Raw genomic sequence first — 22592 nt, forward strand, 5'->3', positions numbered from 1 at the left:
TATTAATTTCACTTTCAGTCTGAAAGGGCATTTACAATTGCCAAAAATATAACTTTTGGGTTTTTGTTATTAAAAATAAATAATCGTGCCCAGCTCAGGTGACGAAAAGTCGTAATGTATTACTTTCCGTAAAAAGAATACAAGGCTGTCAAAGTTAATGCAAAAATAGTACATTAATGCAATCTAGTTTGCAAAAAAAAAAAAATTATAATAATAATAATTGTGCCATTAATGCACATTGTATTTGACCATATAAATCACCCAAAGTTCAGGGTTGCCAGGTCCTACACCTAACATTATCTGTAGCTCACCTCCCATCCAATAATCACAAAGATCTCAGCTCTCAAATAATGTCAATTCTGTTGCAAAATTCAAACAATAAATGTGTTTTGATTCTCCTTTTCAAAAATTAACAGAAGTTACTTTGTTTTTTTTCACTGGCAGCTCTGCTGTCCCTATTTTGAGAGAAACTGGCTCATTATTTTCACTTTTGGTATAAAAGGGCCCTTACAGGTGCCACAAAAAAAAAAAAAAAAAAAAGTAACGTTATGCATTACTTTTCATAAAAAGAATGTAGGGCTGTCAGTTGATGCAATAGTAATACATTTATTATATGTTCTTCCTCAGCTGGGATCGTTTACAACCACATTTAGGATAGTTTGAAGCCGCATTTAAACTACATTTTGGAAGTTCAAACTCGGGGCACCATAGCCAATAATCACAAAGAGTTTTGAGTTTTGTTACTTCTGACAGCAAACAAAGTCTCAGCTCTCAAATAATGCCAGTTCTCCTATATGTGAGTTACTTTTTCAAATTATTAACCCAAGTTACTGTGTTTTCCCATTCACTGGCAGCTCTCCTGTCCCATTTTGACAGAAATTGGCTTATTAATTTCTCTTTTGGTCTGAAAGGGCCTTTACAGCTGCCAAAAATATGACTTTGGGGTTTTTTGTTATTAAAAATAAACACGCAATCCCAGCTCAACTGACAAAAAGGAACACAAAAGTAACATACTGCATTAATTTCCATAAAAAGTAACTAAGTAATGCAATTAGTTACTTTTTTGTGGAGTAATGCAATATTGTCATCCATTACACAGCTGATAAACGTGTCAAAAACAATATAAAACTATATTCATAAAAAACTCATTTGCAGCAGGAGTTGGCAAGAATATGAAATATTTGAATGCTGTTCAACTGTTTTGCAAGTCAGATGCAAATGAGCTATGAAATGAGATGAAAAGAAGCATTTTTACCAGCACAAAGGTACACGCTGAATAACTGTGATACCAGCGCGCTTATCAGCTTTTATTTGTGAGAGCTTTTTGCACAACCCTGTCGTTCCTAAATGCAAACAGGCTTGCTTTTCATCATCCATACCCAACAATCCTCTATGATCCGTAAAGAAAAGCAATCTCTCCTCCTAAACAGCACGGTGTCAGCTGGGAGAGACTGTAATTAGCATTTAATTTTCTGACGACTTCATGGCATTTCTCGCCATTCAGATGGCAGATATCCATGCGTTAATGCTTTCATTACATTCACAATGGAGGGAAACAATACATGACGTGCGGCACAAGCTGTTTAATCCTAGTTTCATAAAGTTTTAGTTGAATTCTAGCAAGCATGCTATTTTAAAGTAAACAGCTCATTAATTTCTTTCTCATTAACAGACAAACTTTCCAAATGTACTTTGGAAGACTGGATTTTTTTGCTCGACTGAATCCTTTGTCAAACAGTAACGGTTTTCCAGCTGGGTCCCGTTTAACTCGGCGTGTTTCGTTCCCACGTAATGCCGTATCTGCGTTCGCCGTTCAGCAGCAACCTTTAAGACGGTGTTGAAACGTGCCCTGTGCACAAGCCGTAGATAAGGTGGCAGAAATTCGAGATTGTCACTTTTTAGTGCTGATAAGGCATAAATCGTAATTCATTCTTTCAGGACTCTGCCAGCACTACAAGATTAGAAACGTGCTAATGTGCGCTTCGAAGCACACAGATCATAGACAAATGGCAGCTCAGAAATTAAAGCCTCGTCTCATAGATCCAGCTCAACACCGCATGGCAATTTCCATGAATAGGGTATAAAATAAGAACTGAAACTCTTTTTTTTTTTTTTTCATTTTCAGTAAATGTTAAGTGAAATGAGGTGCAGAAAATGTTGGCTGTTGAACTAAAGTGGTCAGTTAAATATTAGATTTTATTTTAAAGGCTTCATTTTTGGGTCCAAAAGCCTGATTTGTATGATTTTTTTTTTTGCATTTATTTTCTTATTTATAAATATTTATAAATATTAAATAAACTATTCATTAAATAATAATAATATAATATTATAACTAATAATAATTATTATTATTATTTAGTTTAGAGGTTATTTGTTATAGGTTTATAACAAAGAATATTTGTTAGATTATTATTTTTTTATTATTTAAACATTTATTTTAGAAATATTTATAAATATTAAATAAGCTATTATTAAAATAATGTTAATAATATATTATTGTTATTTAATAATAATAATAATTATTATTATTATTATTACTATTATTATTATTATTATAGGTTATTCAGAAAATTAGCGGATATTTCTTTTAGGTTAATAACGAAGAATATTAATTTATGATAACATATTTTTCCCCATAGTTTTTTTTATTTCTGCATTAAAAATTTATTTTCATGTTTATAAATATTTATAAATATTAAATAAAATATTCGTAAAATAATGTTAATACTATTATACTATTATTATTAAAAATTTAATAATAATAATAGTAATAATAATTATCATAATTATATGATTATTTTTGTTATTATAGTTTATTTAGAAATTTAGAGGTTATTTATTGTTTATAACGAAGAATATTGATTTGATTTTTTTTTCTTAAATTAATTTGATTATATATTTTTCCCGTAGATTGTTTTTTTCTGCATTGAACATTTTTTTCATATTTATAAATATTTATAAATAGTAAAGAAAGTGTTAATTAAATAAATTAATATTACTAATATTATTGTTAATATATAATTATAATAATATTATTATTAAATAAATAATAATAATAATAATAAGTATTATAATTATTCAGTAAATACATACATATTATTAATATAATAACAATATGAATAATAATAACAATAGCTTATTATTATTATTATTATTATTATTATTAAAAGATTATTTAGAAGATTTGATTTTATTTATTATAGGTTTATAAGGAAGAATATTATATTTTTCCCCCTGAATTTATGATAACATATTTTCCCCCATAGTTTTTTTTTCCCTTAATTTTATCTGAAGGATCATGTGATACTAAAGACTTAAGTAATGGCTGCTGAAAAATCAATGTTGCATCAGAGGAATAAATTACATTTTAAAATATATTCAGATAGGACACAGTTATTTGAAATTGTAATAATATTTTACAATATTACAGTTTTTACTGTATTTTTGATCAAACAAATGTAGCTTTGGTGAGCATAAGAGAAAAAAATCTTAAAATATTTTGATTCCAATCTTTTGACTGACAAATATAATTACATAATATTTGTATTTATTTATTTATTTTAGTCAACTTTAAGTAAGAAGTTTTCCCAAAATGCTGTTGTTTGGTTAAGTTTATAGCTCATTTTGCATATGGTATCTGATTTGCGCCTCTAATGTGTGACAAAATATTACGTAAGACTAAAATGGACTGTATTCATGGAAAGTGCTGAATATTAAAGCATGGAATCTGGCCATCAAAAGACTTAAATGCTAAATTTAATCTGGTTAACGTGGTTTAGCACACTGACAATACCAGGGCAGCGAACATACGTTTGCCCATCTGCAGCGAGCTGCGGTGTGAAATTCAGATTTGCTTTTTGTTGTGTGCTGTTTGTTGCATCTCCAAAGCATTGTATTATTCATCAAGGAATTTTTTTCTGACACGGGGCCTGACTGGGTCCTCCAGTTCTGATTATTATGCATAACTTGCTCTAGCCTAGAGCTGTTGAAATAATTTTTTCTGCGAAAGAAAGAAAAAAGCCAGCAGTCAGATGAGAATGGTCGGCGTGCACTGTAAAAACATCAACGATTCCATTGTCGCGGTGCCACATTTGGCCTGCGAGACCTGCCGTTGCATGTGAAATGTATAATGCTAGTAAGTGTTTATGCGTTGTGCATGTTTGCATCGTTATCCGTCACTGGCCGGTCGCACTTTATATGCAAAGAATACACCTGGACAAAGTACAAAATGCATTGCAATCAGTATGCATGTGTCTAAAGTATTTTTGGTCTATCTTTCTTTAAAATAAATCTTATTTGCTTTGGTACTTTATTATGTATGGCATCCATTGCCAACTTGCCCCCCTCCTCATACTATGAGATCAGCAGTAGTAGTGGTCAACTGAATTTCAATAACCAATGCTGATGTCAAGACAGCAGAGTCACAAATATATATCATAGTCAATTTAAATCCAAAATATACTCAGTATTGGGTTGCTAAACATTTATGGTGATACCATTAATCATTTTATTATTTATTATAATATAATAATTATTTTTTATAATATAATATAATATAATATAATATAATAATTTCCGTTTTATTTTATTTATTTTTTCGTTTTATTTTATTTACAAAACATTACTGTTTAATTTTTATAGCAAGCACAAAACATTCTCAGTGTTGTTAAAATTATCTACTTTTTTGTTATCTATTTATTTTATTATATTTTGTCATTTTATTGTTTGTATATATATATATTATTTGTTTAATTTTTTTATTATTTTATTTTTATTTAATTGAGTTTGTTTTGCTTTATTTTATTTTACTCAGATACAAAACACAAAACATTCTCAGTACTGGTATGCACAAGTGATTTTAAAATTGTATGTTTCATTTTAGAAATGATTTATTCATTTTATATTATTTTATAATTTTTTAATTTATGTTATATTACTTTTATTTAATTGAGTTTGTTTTAAAAATTTTAATTAATTGTGTATTTTAAAATAGTTTTAAAATAGTATATTTTATTTTATAAAATATTTATTTTATTTTAATTTATTTTATTTTACTTTATTCAGCTTTATTGCAACCACAAATTATTATTGACTCGATTGTTGCTAAACATTTTTTTTTAAATTATTTTTATTATTGTTAATTATTTTCATATGTTTATTATATTTATTTGTTTTTCTATTTATTTTATTTTCATTTATTTGACTTCTCAATACTGGCACAAGAGTTTTGTTTTTATTATTTGTTTTTATTGATTTTATGTTTGTTTAATATTTATCTTTTGTACAACACTTTGGTCTACCTTGTTTTAAAAGTACTTCAGAATTAAAGTTATTCAATTTAATTTAATTTTTTGTTTATTTTCTTACAGTAAAAAAACAGTAATGCAATGACATTCAGATGTTTTTAAGTGTAACTAGAGTGTCCAGATACTCACTGTATGTGGAAATAAGTGAGTATTAATGCTCAAAATAATATTTGGATGTTGAAGGGCAGATACCTTGCCAGTTCTCCTTCAGGTACCTTGCTGAAAATGCGACAGGGCGATCTCGCTTTATCACAGCAGACTGCAAAGGCTTTATGTATCAAAGCACTGCCAAGAAAGCCTGATCCCCGCGGCCACAAACTGACTGATCTGCCGTTTAAAACTGCTTTCGAGCCATTTAACCACACCAGCGTCTGACGGCCATCGGAGTTGACGTGCATTAAACGACGCCGTACAGATGCTGTGTAGTGTGACTCGCTGCATTTGAATAAGCTCTCAGCTCATCTCCGCGGTGGACAGAGGTGGGCTCAGGCTTTCTTATCCCAGCCTGCGAGACTTGCCGTCACATGTGGAATATATAATGCTAGTAAGTGTTTATACGTTGTGCATATTTGCATTGTTATCCATCACTGGCCTGTCGCACTTTGTATGCAAAGAATACACTGTGACAAAATACAAAATGCATTAAATCAGTGTGCATGTGTGTAAAGTGTTTGTTCTATCTTTCTTAAAAACAAAAAAAAATCTTGTTTGTTTTGATTTTTTATTATGTATGATATCCATTAGATCAGCAGTATGATGGTCAACCAAATTGCGTTTTTCAATAACCAATGCTGCTGTCATGACAGCAGAGTCACAAATATATATCAAACAGTCAGTTTAAATCCAAAATATACTCAGTATTGGTGTTGCTAAAATACGATAAATAATTGTATTATTTAATAATAATAAATTTCTTTAAATAAAATGTTGTTTTTTTTTATTTTGTTCTTTTATTAAATTTGATTTTTTTTTTTTTTTTTTTTTTTTTTTTTTTTTTTTACAACCACACAACATTCTGTTACTGTTTTATTTTTTTTAATTTATTTTTTTTTTATCTTATTTTATTTTATAGCAAAAGCAAAACATTCTCAGTAAGTGTTTTTAAAAATTGTATGTTTTATTTTATACATTATTTATTTATCTGTTTTATTTATTTTTCTATTTTCTGATTTTATAACAGACAGAACAATCTCAGTACTGGCACAATTGTATTTATATTTAAATTATTTTTATACTTTATTATTTTATTTTTATTCATTTGAATTTGTTTTCCTTATATATGTATTATGTATTCCTATATTATATTATTTTTTATTTTGGATTTTGTTGTTTTATTTCTTTTTATTTTATTTTTACTTTATTGTGCTTTTGTTTTTTTTTTTGTACAAATTTTCACAAATTATTACTGGCTCAAATGTAGCTGGAAATGTATTTTATTTAATTTAATTTTATTTATTTATTTTTTATTATTCTATATAATGATACATATTATATAAATTGTAAACATTATATACATTATTTAATAAATGACTTATTTATTTTATATTATTTTATAATTGTACTTTATCATTTCATGTTACTTCATTTTTACTTTAATTTGCTTTTCTACAACCACAGATTATCACTGGCTCAAATGTTGCTGGAAATGTATTTTATTTTATTTTATTTATTTTATTTTATTTTTTAAATTCTTTTAGATAATGAACATTATATACATATATAATAACATAATATAAATAATTTTATAAATTACTTATTTATTTTATATTATCACTGGCTCAAATGTTGCTAAAAATTATTTTATTTTATTTTATTATTATTTTATAGAATGAACATTATATACATATTTAAATTGTAAACGTTATGTAAATTATTTTATAAATTACTTATTTATTTTATATTATTTTAAAATTGTACTTTATCATTTCATTTTATTTCATTTTTACTTTAATTAGCTTTTTTACAACCACAAATTTTCACTGGCTCACATGTTGCTAAAAATTATTTTAATTTAATTTAATTTTTAATTTTATTTAATTTTATACTATTTTATTTATTTAATGCATTTTTATAACATTTTATAAATTATTTTACTTTATTTTATTTTATAACACAAAACAATCTCATCTCTGGCACAATTGTATTTATATTTACATTTATGTATGTACTTTTTTTTTTTTTTTTACTTGATTTAGCCTTTTTTTTATTTGACCTCATTTTGCCACAGACTGATCTCCCATTTAAATCTGCTTTCGAGCCATTTAACCACAGCGGTGGCTGACGGTCATCGGAGTTGACGTGCATTAAACGTCACTGTGCAATGCGATCCGCTGCCTTCGATTAAGCGCACAGCTCGTCGGTGGACAGAGTCCATGCGGTCACACTCACAGCCGGTGGGCTCAGGCTTTCTCATCCCACCCCGTGAATTATACATCACAGAGCGCGTCAGCCGCCGTGCCCCCTTTGGCCTTCCGCTTGGTTTTTAAAGAGGGATAATTACTCTGATTTACATTCAGGTGAGCCAACCTCTGCACTCGTGGGGCCGCGAAAATTTGCAGCTCGACTTCTGATCTTTAAATACCATGTAGCCTGCAGAGCTTTGCTGCAATTTATATGTCAAACGCTTTTGCCCCGCTGAAATCATGACATATCAAATGTGGAAATAGGTTTAATTTGGGGGTCTGTCAGTCTTGTGCGCTCTCAAAAGTGTTTTTGGATCTTCTTATATGGCGAAACCAAAGTCTGCCAATTACCGTCAAGCTTTTTACCTTCGATTTATAGTGCTTTGCAGTTGGATAATGTGAAAATGCACTGCAAAATGCTTTTGAGTTCACAACATAACAATAAAAATCAGCGCTGAGTTTTTTAAATCATACGCAGAGATTTCCTCCTGAATTTTAAGGCCTGTCTGGTTAATAATTGACTCGTCCTCCCATGTTGAATTCGCAGCGGCATGTGTTTTTAAGCAGCATGTTTCTCCGGCTCGGTCCGGGTTCACCTCAGGAGTTTGTTTTGAGGGTCAGGATGGGTTACTTGCAGATAAATCATTCAGAAAACAAGGTTATCAGAGCAGATTTTTTCCTTGACAGCGGGTGTGATGGGATCTGGCGTGAAGGTTTCTGAAGCAAAATATTTTCTAAAAAGAAATAATCAGAAACAGAATCGTGGTTATCAAATGCTCGTTAGATGCATTGAATATAAAGCGGCTGATTAAAGTTAAAATTAAATCAATATTGATCCTGTTTCCTTTGAAGGTGAGATGTGATGTTATTTTTGTTAAAATACCTTAGTTTATCTGAGTTTAATGTGTAGACCAATGTTATTTTCAGATTGGCGGTAAAAGTGGTCAGCTGAATTGGGTTTTTCTGTAACTAATGTTGATATCAAGACAGCAGATTGACTAACATGTATGATAGTCAATTTTGCTACTTTATTACAGCCACAGAACATTCTCAGTACTGGCACAAAAAAATTAATTTATTTAATTATTTTATTTTACAGTATTTTACTTTTTTATTATTTTATTTTATTTTGCTTTATTACAACCACAACCACATCCCCATTACTAGTTACTAACACAAATGTTGCTAAAAAAAAAAAAAAAAAAAAAATTTAAAAATATATATATATATTTTTTATATATATATATGACCAATATTTTATGGCAATAATTATGTTTTATTTTTATTTTGCTATATTTTATTGCAATGACAAAACATTCTCAGTTCTAGAAGAACTGTTTTATTTTATTTTATTTTATTTTATTTTATTTTATTTTATTTTATTTTATTTTATTTTATTTTATTTCAGGCCAAAAGATTTTCTGTATTGGTACAAGTGTTGTTTTATTTCACTGTATTTTACTTTGTTTTATTATTTTATTTTATTTTACTTATTTTTACAACATTTTTGTGCTTTTGTAATTTTTATACATATTTTTAAAATTTTATATTCATTTCCAATTAGTAATTTTAGTGCTTCAACTTATTTTAAATAATTGCCAAGGCAACATTATTTTAGTTTAAATAGTTTACATTTTTCATTGAATATTTATTTTATTTCCATTAATTTTTATTTATTTATTTTATGTGTTTTGTCATTTCCAAATTTAATTTAAATTTTATTTCATTTTTTTTCCTATTTCTTTTGTCTTTATTTGTTTTATTTGCTTTTGTCATTTGTAAATTAATTTTTCTTTTACTTTTCGTTTTATTTTCTATTTATTTCCAATTAGTAATTGTAATGTTTTTTTTGCTCCAAGGCAAAAGTTTGTTTAGTTTACTTTTTTCATCTAATATTTTATTTCATTTTTTTATTTTATTTTATTTTATTTTATTTTATTTTTTTCTTATTATTTACACAACTAGAACCATTTACAACAAGCGTTTCATCAAGTGTTTCAATATTTTATTTTTTATTTTGAACAAGAATGTGTTTTAAGTTACCAATAATAACTGTGACAGAGAGACAACTGAAACATTTTCCATTTTCTTTCATTAAATAACATATTTCACTCAGAAAAGTTACTTTTCACTACAGTCATCACTACAAATGACCAATTTCACACGAACTATCTTTCCAGCCAAGTTCTGCGGTGACCCCGGCCTACCTCCGCGCGTCAGACGAGAGGGTCAGAGCTTCATCTTCAAAGCCGAGGTCACGTTCACCTGCAGCGCCCCCTACGTCCTGGTTGGCTCCTCGACACGCACCTGTCAAGCGGACGGCACGTGGAGCGGCACGCAGCCGCGCTGCATAGGTACACCGTCCTCTCCTCTCAAAAGAATATTTCACTCTCATAATGACTGTAATATCCACTCCAGCTTTGATCTACGGTGAAAATGTGAACATTATGACCCGCCGCTACGGGTCACCGCCATTACATCAATGACTACATCTGCTTTTCCTAATCCAATTATGAAGCTAACAATGGCGGAGCCGATAATGACCGTGTCATTCCGCTTTTACCGCAGAACCGACCCGGACGACGTGCGAAAATCCCGGCACTCCGGAGTACGGCTCTCTCAACAGCAGTCTGGGCTTTAAGGTAAGAAGGAGTTGAGCTGCGAGCGATGCTCTCGGACTATCCGGGACTCTCGTATCAAAGCCGTTATGAAGAGAATAAGTTCAAAAGGGCCCATTTCTGTCAGCTGTAGGCCGCTTTTATCTTCAAGTGCCAAAATGGCCTTTTCAAATGGCACAATGTGACTTTTGATGTGCTTATTAAGAATTGAAAATCATATTTTCCATCATTGCTGAGACAAAAGGAGATTCGCTCGGCCAGTGACAGGCTGATCCGAAAGGCGTTAATGCCACATCAGAGAGACCCTTCATTTGAGTACGTGTCAGCGCGGGTCTCTGGCGAGGTATTGCCGTCTTTTCCGGACTGCACTGTCTTTATAAGCGCAATTGATTTATTGTCAAGTTGATTCAGTCAAATGCTGTTTGAAGCGCCCGTGGCAGTTTCAGGAAGTGTGAGTGTCTCCCGCCATCACCTCTTATTGTCTGGGGAGAGTTTACTCTTCAAACACTCACTATATCTGCCCGAACGCCTCTGCCGGCGCTTTAATGGCTCTTCAGACTCCGCCGTTTTCTTACTCAGAGGGGCAAGAGAAATGAAAAATGAATTGGGCACTTCAGTATAACATCTATTGCTAACTTTGCCCGCCGTAATCTCAGAACGGCGGTAAAAGTGGTCAACCGAATTGGGTTTTTCAATAACCGATGCTGATATCGAGACAGCAGAGTGACCCACATGTGTGGCACAGTCTGAAACATACTACACAAACTTTGCTAAAAAGTTTATTTTTAGTTTATTTAACTTTATTACAAGCATTCTCATTTCAACATTCTCAGCACAAGTTCTGCTAAAAATATTTATATTTTATAATTATATTTTATTTTATTACAACTACAAAACATTCTTGGCACAAATGTTGCAAAAATGTTATTTAATTTGATTTTATATTATTACAATCACAAAGCATTCTCATTACAAACAGTGTTGCAAAAATGTGTTTTTTTTTATTACAACCACAAAACATTCTCATTACAAAATTCTTGGAACAAATGTTGCAATATTTTTATTATTATTAATTGTTTTTTTATTACAACCACAAAACATTCATGTTACAACTATTTTTTATTTTATTTTATTTTATTTTATTTTATTTTATTTTATTTTCACAACCACCAATCACTCTCAGTATTGGCACAAGTGCTACTAAAATATTGTATTTTCTTTAATTTTACATTTATTATTTTATTTTACTTTTTTGATTTTTATTTTGCTATGTTTTATTGCAACCACAAAACATTTTCAGTACTGACAGAAGTGTTGTGTTTTATTTTTATTTATTTATTTTTCTCATTACAACATTCTTGGCACAAATGTTGCAAAAAAGTACAGCATTCTCAGGTGTTGCAAAACATTTTTATTTTATTTTATTTTGATTTATTTTATTTTATTTTATTTTATTTTATTTTATTTTAGATTATTTACTACAACCACAAAACCTTCTTATTTCAACATTCTTGACACTAGTATTGCAAATTTTTTTCTTTTATATTTAATTTTATTTCATTTTATTTTACTACATTTTCAGTAAGTCATTCTCAGGTGTTCCAAACATTTTTATTTTATTTTATTTTGTTTTGTTTTATTTTATTTAATTACAAAACATTTTCAGTATTTTCTTTATTTTTACGTTGATTATTTTATTTTACTTTTTTGATTTTTATTTTGCTATATTTTATTGCAACCACAAAACATTTTCAATACTGACAGAAGTGTTGTTTTATTTTTATTATTATTATTATTTTTTTTTTTTTATTACAACCACAAAACATAATATTGTCTTAATGGCAATAATAATAATGTCAAGATAACAACAACAACAACAATTATTATTAACTGAATGAAACACAATATTAGTAGTAAGAAAAACAACAAATGAAAACAACAAATACGCATCATGAATTGGCAAAACTATCAAATAGATTTTGGAGGCGTCAGTCATGCACTGCCAATGACAATAATCCCAAAAAGACGGCCGTTACCCTCAGCATCTGTGGTTGACGGGTCTAATATGAAAAGCGTTTGTCTGTTGAGTTTGCTTTGGATCACTCACACCTTGAGGAATGAGCTCTTTGAAGGGCAAAATAAAAGCCGGTCCTCTCAACTGGCTCTCTCTGCGTCTTGTTTATGTCAGTCGGGCTGCTGTTGTCACCGATTCCTTTAGAAGTGTGTGGTGTAATGAAATCTAATGTTCCAGTGTTGTGAGTCTTTCATCTCAGCAGGACTCACAGACTGCGTTTCCCCTCCTCAACATTTGCATGTTCTGCTATAATGCTGAGAATGATCTCTGCCGTTTACAGAGGACTTCCTTCACATGAAGGCTGCTTTTCCTTACAACACATAAAATAAAAGAAATAAGAAAGACTAAAGGATACACGGGTCCTCAGGTACAGTAAATGCGAGGAGAGTGTGCGACGCTCAGAACTGAAATAAGAGAATAGGAGAATTTTGATTTGTTATTTAATTATTTAATTTGAATTGAGCTACTAAACAGAATGAAGTGAAATGTGCTTTTTCTTTTTTAAATAACGCACTTAGTGAAATTAGTATTAGCTGATTACTATATGCAGTGTTAGTAATTTATTTTAATTTTATTTTTTGATTATTTTTATATATTTCTTACTTTTAGTGCTTTGTTTATTTATTTATTAGTTTTATTATTTTTGTATATATTATTTTATTTTATTTTATCACAACCACAAAACATTCACAGTGTTGACACAAGTGGCGCTAAAAATTGCATTTAATTTTTATTGTATTTTGTTTTATTTTACTTTACTTTTTTATTTTTATTTTGCTATATTTAATTGCATTTTTTTGCAAAACATTCTTAATACTGGCAGAAGTGTTGTTTTTATTACAACCACAAAACATAATATTGCCAAATTTTAATATGGCAATAATAATAATAATAATAATAATAATAATTTCTTTGGTTTTGTTTGTTTACTTTTCAACAAATATACAAGAAAGTATATTCAAGGTGAACATTATATTATTTTATTTATTTTATCACAACCACAAAACATTCTCAGTGTTGACACACAAGTGCTGCTAAAAACTGTATTTTATTTTGATTTATTCAAATTTACTTTGTTTTTTTTTTACTTTATATATAATATAAAGTACTTTATATAAAATAGAAAATAGTATGTTGCGTAATATAAAATGCTATATTTTATTGCAATTTATTTCAAAACATTCTGAATACTAGTTTATTTTTATTTAAAAGGTGTTATTATTACATTTTATTTATTTTTTATTTTTTAATTGCAACCACAAAAAATAATATTGCCAAAATTTCTTATGGCAATAATAATAATAATTTTGTTTGTTTTTTGTTTGTTTACTTTTCAACAGATATATTCAAGGCAAATTATATTATATATTTTATATATAATATAAATTATATATTATAAATTAATTAAAATTATATTATATTATATTATATTATATTATATTATATTATATTATATTATATTATATTATATTATATCATATTTCATACACTGTCGTTCAAAAGTGTTTGTTGTTGTTTTTTGTTTGTTTTTGTTTTGTTTTTTTGTTTTTTTATTCGGCAAGGATGCATTAAATTCATCCGTTTTCTATTTCAAATAAATTCATCAAGTTTTTATGAAATATCCATTTATCAGAGAATCCTGAAATAAAATGTATCATGATTTTAATAAATACATTACAATGATTTCTGAAGGATCATGTGACACTGAAAACTAAAGTAATGATGCTGTAAATTCAGCTTTGCATCACAGAAATAAATTACATTTTAACATATTTTTAAATTTTCACATTTTATTTTAAACTGTAATAATATTTCACAATTTTGCTTTTTTGTTGTTGTTGTTGTTTTTGTTTGTTTTTGGTTTGTTTGTTTTTACTGAATTAATGCAACCTTGTTGAGGATAAGTGTTGAGGATAAATTCTGTCATTAATTAAGGTTGAACCACTGATGGACTATTGCAATGATGTCCTTACTACCTTTCTGGGCCTTGAACATGAGAGTTGCTTTGCTGTCTATGCAGGGTCAGAAAGCTCTCGATTTCATCAAAAATATCTTCATTTGTGTTCCAATAATGAACAAAGGTCTTACAGGTTTGGAACAACATAAGGGTGAGTAATTAATGACAGAATTTTCATTTTTGGGTGAACTATCCCTTTAAATTCTAAATCTTGCACGGTTCTGATATCTCCTATATTTTCACCAGCAGTGTTTCTGAGTGTGTGAGGAGAGATTTAGAGAGTTAGGTGTGTGTGTGTGTGTGTGTGTGTGTGTGTGTGTGGGCGCTCTGACAGGCTTATCTCTGTGCCTCAGGTGGGCAGCACAGTGAAGTTCCACTGTCAAACCGGCCACTTGTTACTGGGCTCCACCACACGGACATGCCAGCAAGATTTGACCTGGAGTGGCACTCAACCAGAATGCATCCGTGAGTCGCTCTTGCTTTCCTCCACAACAGACGCCTGCTTTACACAGTTTTGTTGGATTTGTTTGAGTGTGTGTGTCATTGTACTTCATCTTTTCCATGTGTCTCTTATTTTGTTTTCTTGTTTTCTTGGCAAGTCATCCATTTTGCATGTCACAATATAACTTTGATTTCACCCTCCAGGAGTTTGGGTCTTTAAAGTTTCATGTCATTCCATGTGAAAATGAAAAATCCTGCTTTAGCAGACATGCAGTACATCATGTGAATAGACAAGAGCTTTGTTGCATTTATTATGAGTTAGTGTTTATCTGGGTGAATCTCTCATATTTTTCCCAAAAATCAAAAGAAATTTTAGAAATTAGAAATGTTTGTTCTACTTAATGAATTTTAAGCCTGGTTTTAGGACCCTTTTGCATTTGCATGTGCTTTTCATATTTCACAAATTTTTATTTAAAATTTATTTTATTTAAAAAAAACCTTTTCCTAAAAATTCTTATCTGATTATATTATATTATATTATATTATATTATATTATATTATATTATATTATATTATATTATATTATCACAAAACTTATTTTTACAGAAATATATTTTACAGAAATACAATTTATATGAATTGTAACTGGGTTGTAATGATCCAGTAAATTAAAACTGCTTACTGTAAATCATCATCTAATTTATATTTATAAAAATTTTTTTTTTTTTTTTTTTTTTAGCTATCTAATTATTGTAATCAATTTATTATATTATATTATATTATATTATATTATATTATATTATATTATATTATATTATATTATATTATTATACATATCTTCATTGTTTATAATATATATTATATTTTTTAAATTGTAAAGTATCTATACATCATGGTAGTATGTAAGGTGCCTTTAATTTGTGCAAATTTAAGTAAAATATTAAATTATTCTGACCAAAATTCACATTATTATTTTAATTATTGTAATGCTTATTAAATTACTTTATATTGTGTATAATAATATATTTAATTATAGTACATTTAAATACATTTTAAATTAACATATTTATTAAAATTCACACTAGTGTAATATGAAAACATTCTAATTATTCTAATTATTTTTTAATTATTGCAATGCTTATTATATTACTTATTATATTACATTATATTGTGTATAATAATAGATTTAATTATACATTTAAATGACATTTTTTAATTATTTAAAATATGTATTAAAATTTACATTAGTGTAATATGAAAACATTCTAATTATTCTAATTATTTTAATTTCAATTATTGTAATGCATATAATGTTAAATTTTGTATAATAAAAGATTTAATAATAATACATTTAAATATTTTTATTTTAAATATTTATTGAAATTTACATTAGTGTAATGTGAATATATTTTAATTATTCTAATTATTTTAATTTCAATTATTGTGATGCATATAATGTTAAATTGTGTATAATAATAGATTTAATAATAATACATTTAAATAATTTTTTAAGTATTTAAATATTTATTAAAATTCACATTAGTATCATGTGAAAACATTGTAGTTATTTTAATTATTTTCAGTTTTGTAATTATTATATTATATTATATTATATTATATTATATTATATTATTATGTATAATATAAAAAATATTTTTTTAATTATGTAAAATATTTAAAAAATGAATATGTCAAACCAAAAATTATTCAGACACCAGATATTAATATTAATAATTTATTGTGTTTTTTTTTTACTAGTGGGTGGGGGACACTATAGTTCATTTATGTACGTGAGGATAGTAAAATAAAGTAAACTGAGACATATAATGCCCAAAAATTCTTTGACCTGACCATGTTTTGCTTGTGTTTTTTCTTTATTTGTGACCTTTTTACACCACAGACTGAACAAAATTAAGCATCGCATGGTAATTGATCAACAAAGTACTGATAATTGTGTAAATATTGTCATACTAACAGTCTGAATTTTAGGTTGATTGTAACCCATTACATACCTTTCTATCAAAGTTATCTGACATTATTAAGTTGAATTTGTTCTGACACAGTTTAACTCTGAGTTCTTGTCATATTTTATTACCATTTTGGAACCTATAGCAAATAAATTGTAATAATGTGAGAAATGTTGAAAGTGTCTGAATAAATTTTGGTTTGATTGTGTTTATATACGGTACTTACAGTATTTTATTGCTTTCCTTTTGGGTTGAAAAATGAAATAGATGTTTTGTAATGAGATTTCCTCATCCATCAGAGCATTAGAGCTTACTGGTTGACATATCTCCTAATGCAGCCCACTCCTGTAAGCAACCAAAGACCCCGCCACATGCCAACGTGCTGGGCATGGACCTGCCGTCCTTTGGCTACACGCTGCTCTACTCCTGCCAGCCTGGTTTCATACTCACTGGGGGCTCTGAGCACCGTGCGTGCCGGCCGGATGGATCCTGGACCGGGAAAGTGCCCGTTTGTAGAGGTAAGCAGTCCAACACCCCATCAAAACATTCAGCTGTGTGTTTCCCACCTGAACTTTGTGGCCTGCAACTTTTCTTCCATTTCTTTTGTCTTGTCGAGGCAGAAAGCGGCTGATGGCGTTTCTTTTGCTTGATGTGGGAAGTCATGTGTGAAATGCATTTTCTTAAACCCATTTCAAATGCAGTGACTCGTTGTTGCAGTGATCTGCATTTTTCTTTCAGCTGGCTCCAAAACAACCGAAAAAGTCATAACGCCCGTTCAAGGAACATTGAGTCCCAAAATCAACGGTGAGTCTCACAGTGCTGTGCAAAATATTGCATGTATGATGTAAAACAAACAATAATCACTGATGGCACGTTATTTCCATTATCTTGTATTAAGGTGCGTCTTAAAGTGATAGTTCACTCATTTCAACCATCATATAAATTGGTTGTTTTAAACCTGTATGAGTTTCTTTCAGTCGTTAAACACAAAATAACACATTTTGAAGAATGCTGTTAACCAAATAGTTGATTTTTTTCCATAGTATGAAAAAAAATACTGTGGAAATCAGTGGGTACTGTCAGATCTTTGGTTACTGGTAACCAAAATATATTCTTCTAGTTTTAGAACAGATTATGAGTAAATGATGACAAAATTTCATTTCTGGGTGAGATATCCTTTTTGGGGGTAACAACGTGTATACATTGTCAGATAACGCTAAAGTGGCAGGGGAACTAGTCAATCAGAAGCATTCTCTACCTGTCAATCATTTTGTGTGTTTGGGATTACTGACATTAGTTTGACTGAGAAAGTTGGTATTTGGTAAGAGGGCAGAAAAGCGCTTACAATACAGCAATAATATATATATATATACTGGGTGGTGTGCTCATAAATAAATAAATACAAATATTATATCAGATCACATTATGAGTGGTTTTATAACATGGTAAATGCATCACAATAGTTATTTTTATGCAAATTTAAACGAAAGCTTATATTTCAGAACTGGGTGGTATGCTCATAAATGAATAAATAAATATACGCAGAAATAAATACAAACATTTAACATATCACAGTGTAAGTGATTCACAGCGGTATGATAATTAATAAATATATACATAAATAAAAATACAAATATTTATCACAGTATGAGTGATTTTATATCATGGTAAAGGTATCACAATAGTTATTTTTAATGGAAATTTAGCAAAATAATTTATATATTTAATAACTGAGTGGTATGATCATAAATGAATGAATAAATATATAAATAAATATATACTAATGTTTATCAGATCACAGTATGAGTGATTTTATATCATGGTAAAGGTATCACGATAGTTATTTTCACTGGAAATTCATAAAAAATAATTTAAATATTTAATAACTGAGTGGTATGATCATAAATAAATAAATACATGAATGAATCAATAAATAAATAAAAATATTAATCAGATCACAGTATGAGTGATTTTATATCATGGTAAAGGTATCACAATAGTTATTTTTATTGGAAATTAATCAAAAATAATTTAAATATTTAATAACTGAGTCGTATTATCATAAATAAATAAATACAAATATTAATCAGATCACAGTATGAGTGATTTTATATCATGGTAAAGGTATCACAATCACAGTTATTTTTACTGGAAATGCATCAAAAAATATTTGTATATTTAATAACTTAGTGGTATGATCATGAATTAATAAATATATAAATAAATATATACAAATATTTATCGGATCACAGTATGAGTGATTTTATATCATGGTAATGGTATCTCAGTTATTTTTATGGAAATTTCAACAAAAATAATTTATACATTTAATAAATGGGTGGCATGAAAAATAAATAAATATTTATCAGATCACAGTATGAGTGATTTTATATCATGGTAAAGGTATCACAATCACAGTTAATTGTACTGGAAATACATCAAAAATAATTTAAATAACTGAGTCGTATGAGCATAAATAAATAAATAAATAAAAATATTAATCAGATCACAGAATGAGTGATTTTATATCATAGTAAAGGTATCACAATAGTTATTTTTCCCGGAAATTCAGCAAAACTAATTAATATATTTAATAACTGAGTGGTATGATCATAAATGAATGAATAAATATATAAATAAATATATACAGATATTTATCAGATCACAGTGTGAGTGATTTTATATCATGGTAATTCTATCACATTTTTATTTAACAAAAATCTAACAAAAAAAATGCTTCCGATTGGCTATATATTCTAATTTTAATTTGGAGCCGAACTGAATTTAAAATTAAACCTAATTTGAAACCAGAATATTATTGTTTAACATGTTTTTATGCAAGAGACTATTGCCATTTGGTCTACAGAGACAATGTCAAAATTATATTTATTATGCTAAGCCAGAAATAATTATAAATCCACAGTTTATGTTATTTTCAGATGGATAATCTGAATAATTCTGATATAATATAGTTCATTATTTCAATCTAGGCTGCATAGTTGTCAAGAAATACAGCAACTTGGGCAATATAAAAGGCATTTTGTTGGCTTTTTTACAACGTGGATTGCAGAATCTGTAGTACAGCATATTTCTTTATTAACATTGTTGATGTCAATGTTAAAGTAGAGAATGAGCTCGCTATCATTTCTGCTGCGAGGTCATTCACAGTGCGATCCTCAGAAAAGAGTTAGAGGTGTTAATTGCACCGAACGCACAGTGTAAATGGCTTCATAACCTCTTCTGACACATTAAGTCTTCTCATTGCAGTTCCAGACGACGTGTTCGCGCCCACGTACGTGTGGAAAGGTTCATTTGAGTATAAAGGAGTGAAGCAGCCGATGACTTTGACAATCACTAGCTTTAACGCGACTACGGGGAAAGTCAATGTGACTTTAACTAACAGGCACTCAGAACTGCTGTTGTCAGGTAAGAAGCCATAATGGCAGCGCCGCACAGTACAGCTCATGTCATAAACACTTCTATCAGCGCATAAACCTGCTGTAAGCAAACCTCTGCTCTGTGTAATATCACCTGTTAGACAGAACAGCTCGTGTCAGGAGTTGTGGGAAAAATGTCACTTACTGTTTGAACAAGATGTGCTTTTAGTGCTTGGTTTTTCTTAAGGACTGCAGGAGCCACTATGTTTACAAGTATGGAAGAGTAAATATGCATTTAAAAAAAAAGAGTAGTATGACCCAAACTTTTTAAAGCACGCCATCATTATGCTGACAACTCTTTTAGACTTTATAATGTTTTTGAAACTCTTTTGCTCACCAAGGCTGTATTTATTTAATCAAAAATACAATAAAAACAGAACAATTCTGAAATATTTTTACAACTTGTAATAGCTGTGCTGTATTTGAGTATATGTTAAAATGTCATTTATTCTTGTGATGCAAAGCTGAATTTTCAGCATCATTACTCCAGTCTTCAGTGTCACATAATGCTTCAGAATTTATTCTAATATGATGATTTGCAAAACAGGAAATATTTAATATTATTTTCAATGTTGAAAAAAACATTTGTTGGAAACTGAGATACTTTTTTTGATGAATATTTGATGAATAGAAAGTTCAGTGTATTTGCCATAGAACTCTTTTGTGACATTATATATACATATATATACATTATATATGTATATATACCATGAATATATATATACATATACATATATACATTATATATATCTTAACTGTCAATTTTATGCATCCTTGCTGAATAAAAGTAGTGATTTCTTTAAAAAACAAAAATGTTACTTACACAAACATTGCACATTTTTTGTTTTTTAAAAAATTGTTTATGTATATTTAACAACTGTATGGTAATGCCTGTTTTGGATGATTCAGTGAATTCGTATTCATATATATATATATATATATATATATATATATATATATATGTATATATATAAAAACACAAAGCAAATGATATATTATAAACAGACAAAAACTTCTAAACAGACAACTTTATGTATAAATCTTAAGTAATTATACATATACAGGTGCATCCCACTAAATTTGAGTAATTCAACTCAAATTGTGAAACTCGTGTATTAAATAAATTCAGTGCACACAGACTGAAGTAGTTTAAGTCTTTGGTTCATTTAATTGTGATGATTTTGGCTCACATTTAACAAAAACCCACCAATGGGGTCAAGTCATCAAGAGCCACCACACACAGACGTGTCAAGGAATTTGGCTACAGTTGTCATATTCCTCGTTAAGCCACTCCTGAACCACAGACAACGTCAGACACGTCTTACCTGGGCTAAAGAGAAGAAGAAATGGACTGTTGCCCAGTGGTCCAAAGTCCTCTTTTCAGATGAGAGCAAGTTTTGTATTTCATTTGGAAACCAAGGTCCTAGAGTCTGGAGGAAGGGTGGAGAAGCTCATAGCCCAAGTTGCTTGAAGTCCAGTGTTAAGTTTCCACAGTCTTTGATGATTTGGGGTGCAATGTCATCTGCTGGTGTTGGTCCACTGTGTTTTTTGAAAACCAAAGTCACTGCACCCGTTTACCAAGAAATTTTCGAGCACTTCATGCTTCCTTCTGCTGACCAGCTTTTTAAAGATGCTGATTTCATTTTCCAGCAGGATTTGGCACCTGCCCACACTGCCAAAAGCACCAAAAGTTGGTTAAATGACCATGGTGTTGGTGTGCTTGACTGGCCAGCAAACTCACCAGACCTGAATCCCATGGAGAATCTATGGGGTATTGTCAAGAGGAAAATGAGAAACAAGAGACCAAAAAATGCAGATGAGCTGAAGGCCACTGTCAAAGAAACCTGGGCTTCCATACCACCTCAGCAGTGCCACAGACTGATCACCTCCATGCCACGCCGAATTGGTAATTGAGTAATTAAAGCAAAAGGAGCCCCTGTATATGTATTGAGTACATATACAGTAAATGAACATACTTTCCAGAAGGCCAACAATTCACTAAAAATGTTTTCTCTTATGAAGTATTCTAATTTGTTGAGATAGTGAATTGGTGGGTTTTTGTTAAATGTGAGCCAAAATCCTCACAATTAAAAGAATCAAAGACTTAAACTACTTCAGTCTGTGTGCAATGAATTTATTTAATACACGAGTTTCACAATTTGAGTTGAATTACTGAAATAAATGAACTTTTCCATGACATTCTAATTTACTGAGATGCACCTGTGTCTGTGTGTGTGTGTGTGTGTGTGTGTGTGTGTATATATATATATATATATATATATACAGTAGTCAACATTTGAAGTGGATCAAAACCTTTCATCAAAGTTGTCCTAAAACCAAAACAGTACCCGTTCTTGTCTTAGGACAACTTTGATGAACATTTTTTCAAT

The 22592-nt window shown here is 29.3% G+C and overlaps 1 protein-coding gene across 4 annotated transcripts in view; it reads left to right on the plus strand.

The window, feature by feature from the left end:
* The window catches only part of csmd3a (CUB and Sushi multiple domains 3a), a 352779-nt gene that overhangs the window by 321952 nt on the left and 8235 nt on the right, over positions 1-22592 (plus strand). For 3 of the 4 annotated variants that reach the window (XM_051131369.1, XM_051131371.1, XM_051131370.1), the window contains exons 61-66: positions 9889-10062; positions 10277-10350; positions 14711-14822; positions 17104-17283; positions 17504-17569; positions 20033-20191. In XM_051131369.1, coding sequence (XP_050987326.1) covers positions 9889-10062; positions 10277-10350; positions 14711-14822; positions 17104-17283; positions 17504-17569; positions 20033-20191 — 765 coding nt within the window. The remainder of the gene's footprint in view (positions 1-9888; positions 10063-10276; positions 10351-14710; positions 14823-17103; positions 17284-17503; positions 17570-20032; positions 20192-22592) is intronic. The other variant, XM_051131372.1, reaches the window with a different exon arrangement.

Source organism: Labeo rohita, chromosome 16 (assembly GCF_022985175.1).
Source record: "Labeo rohita strain BAU-BD-2019 chromosome 16, IGBB_LRoh.1.0, whole genome shotgun sequence".
NCBI lineage: Eukaryota > Metazoa > Chordata > Actinopteri > Cypriniformes > Cyprinidae > Labeo > Labeo rohita.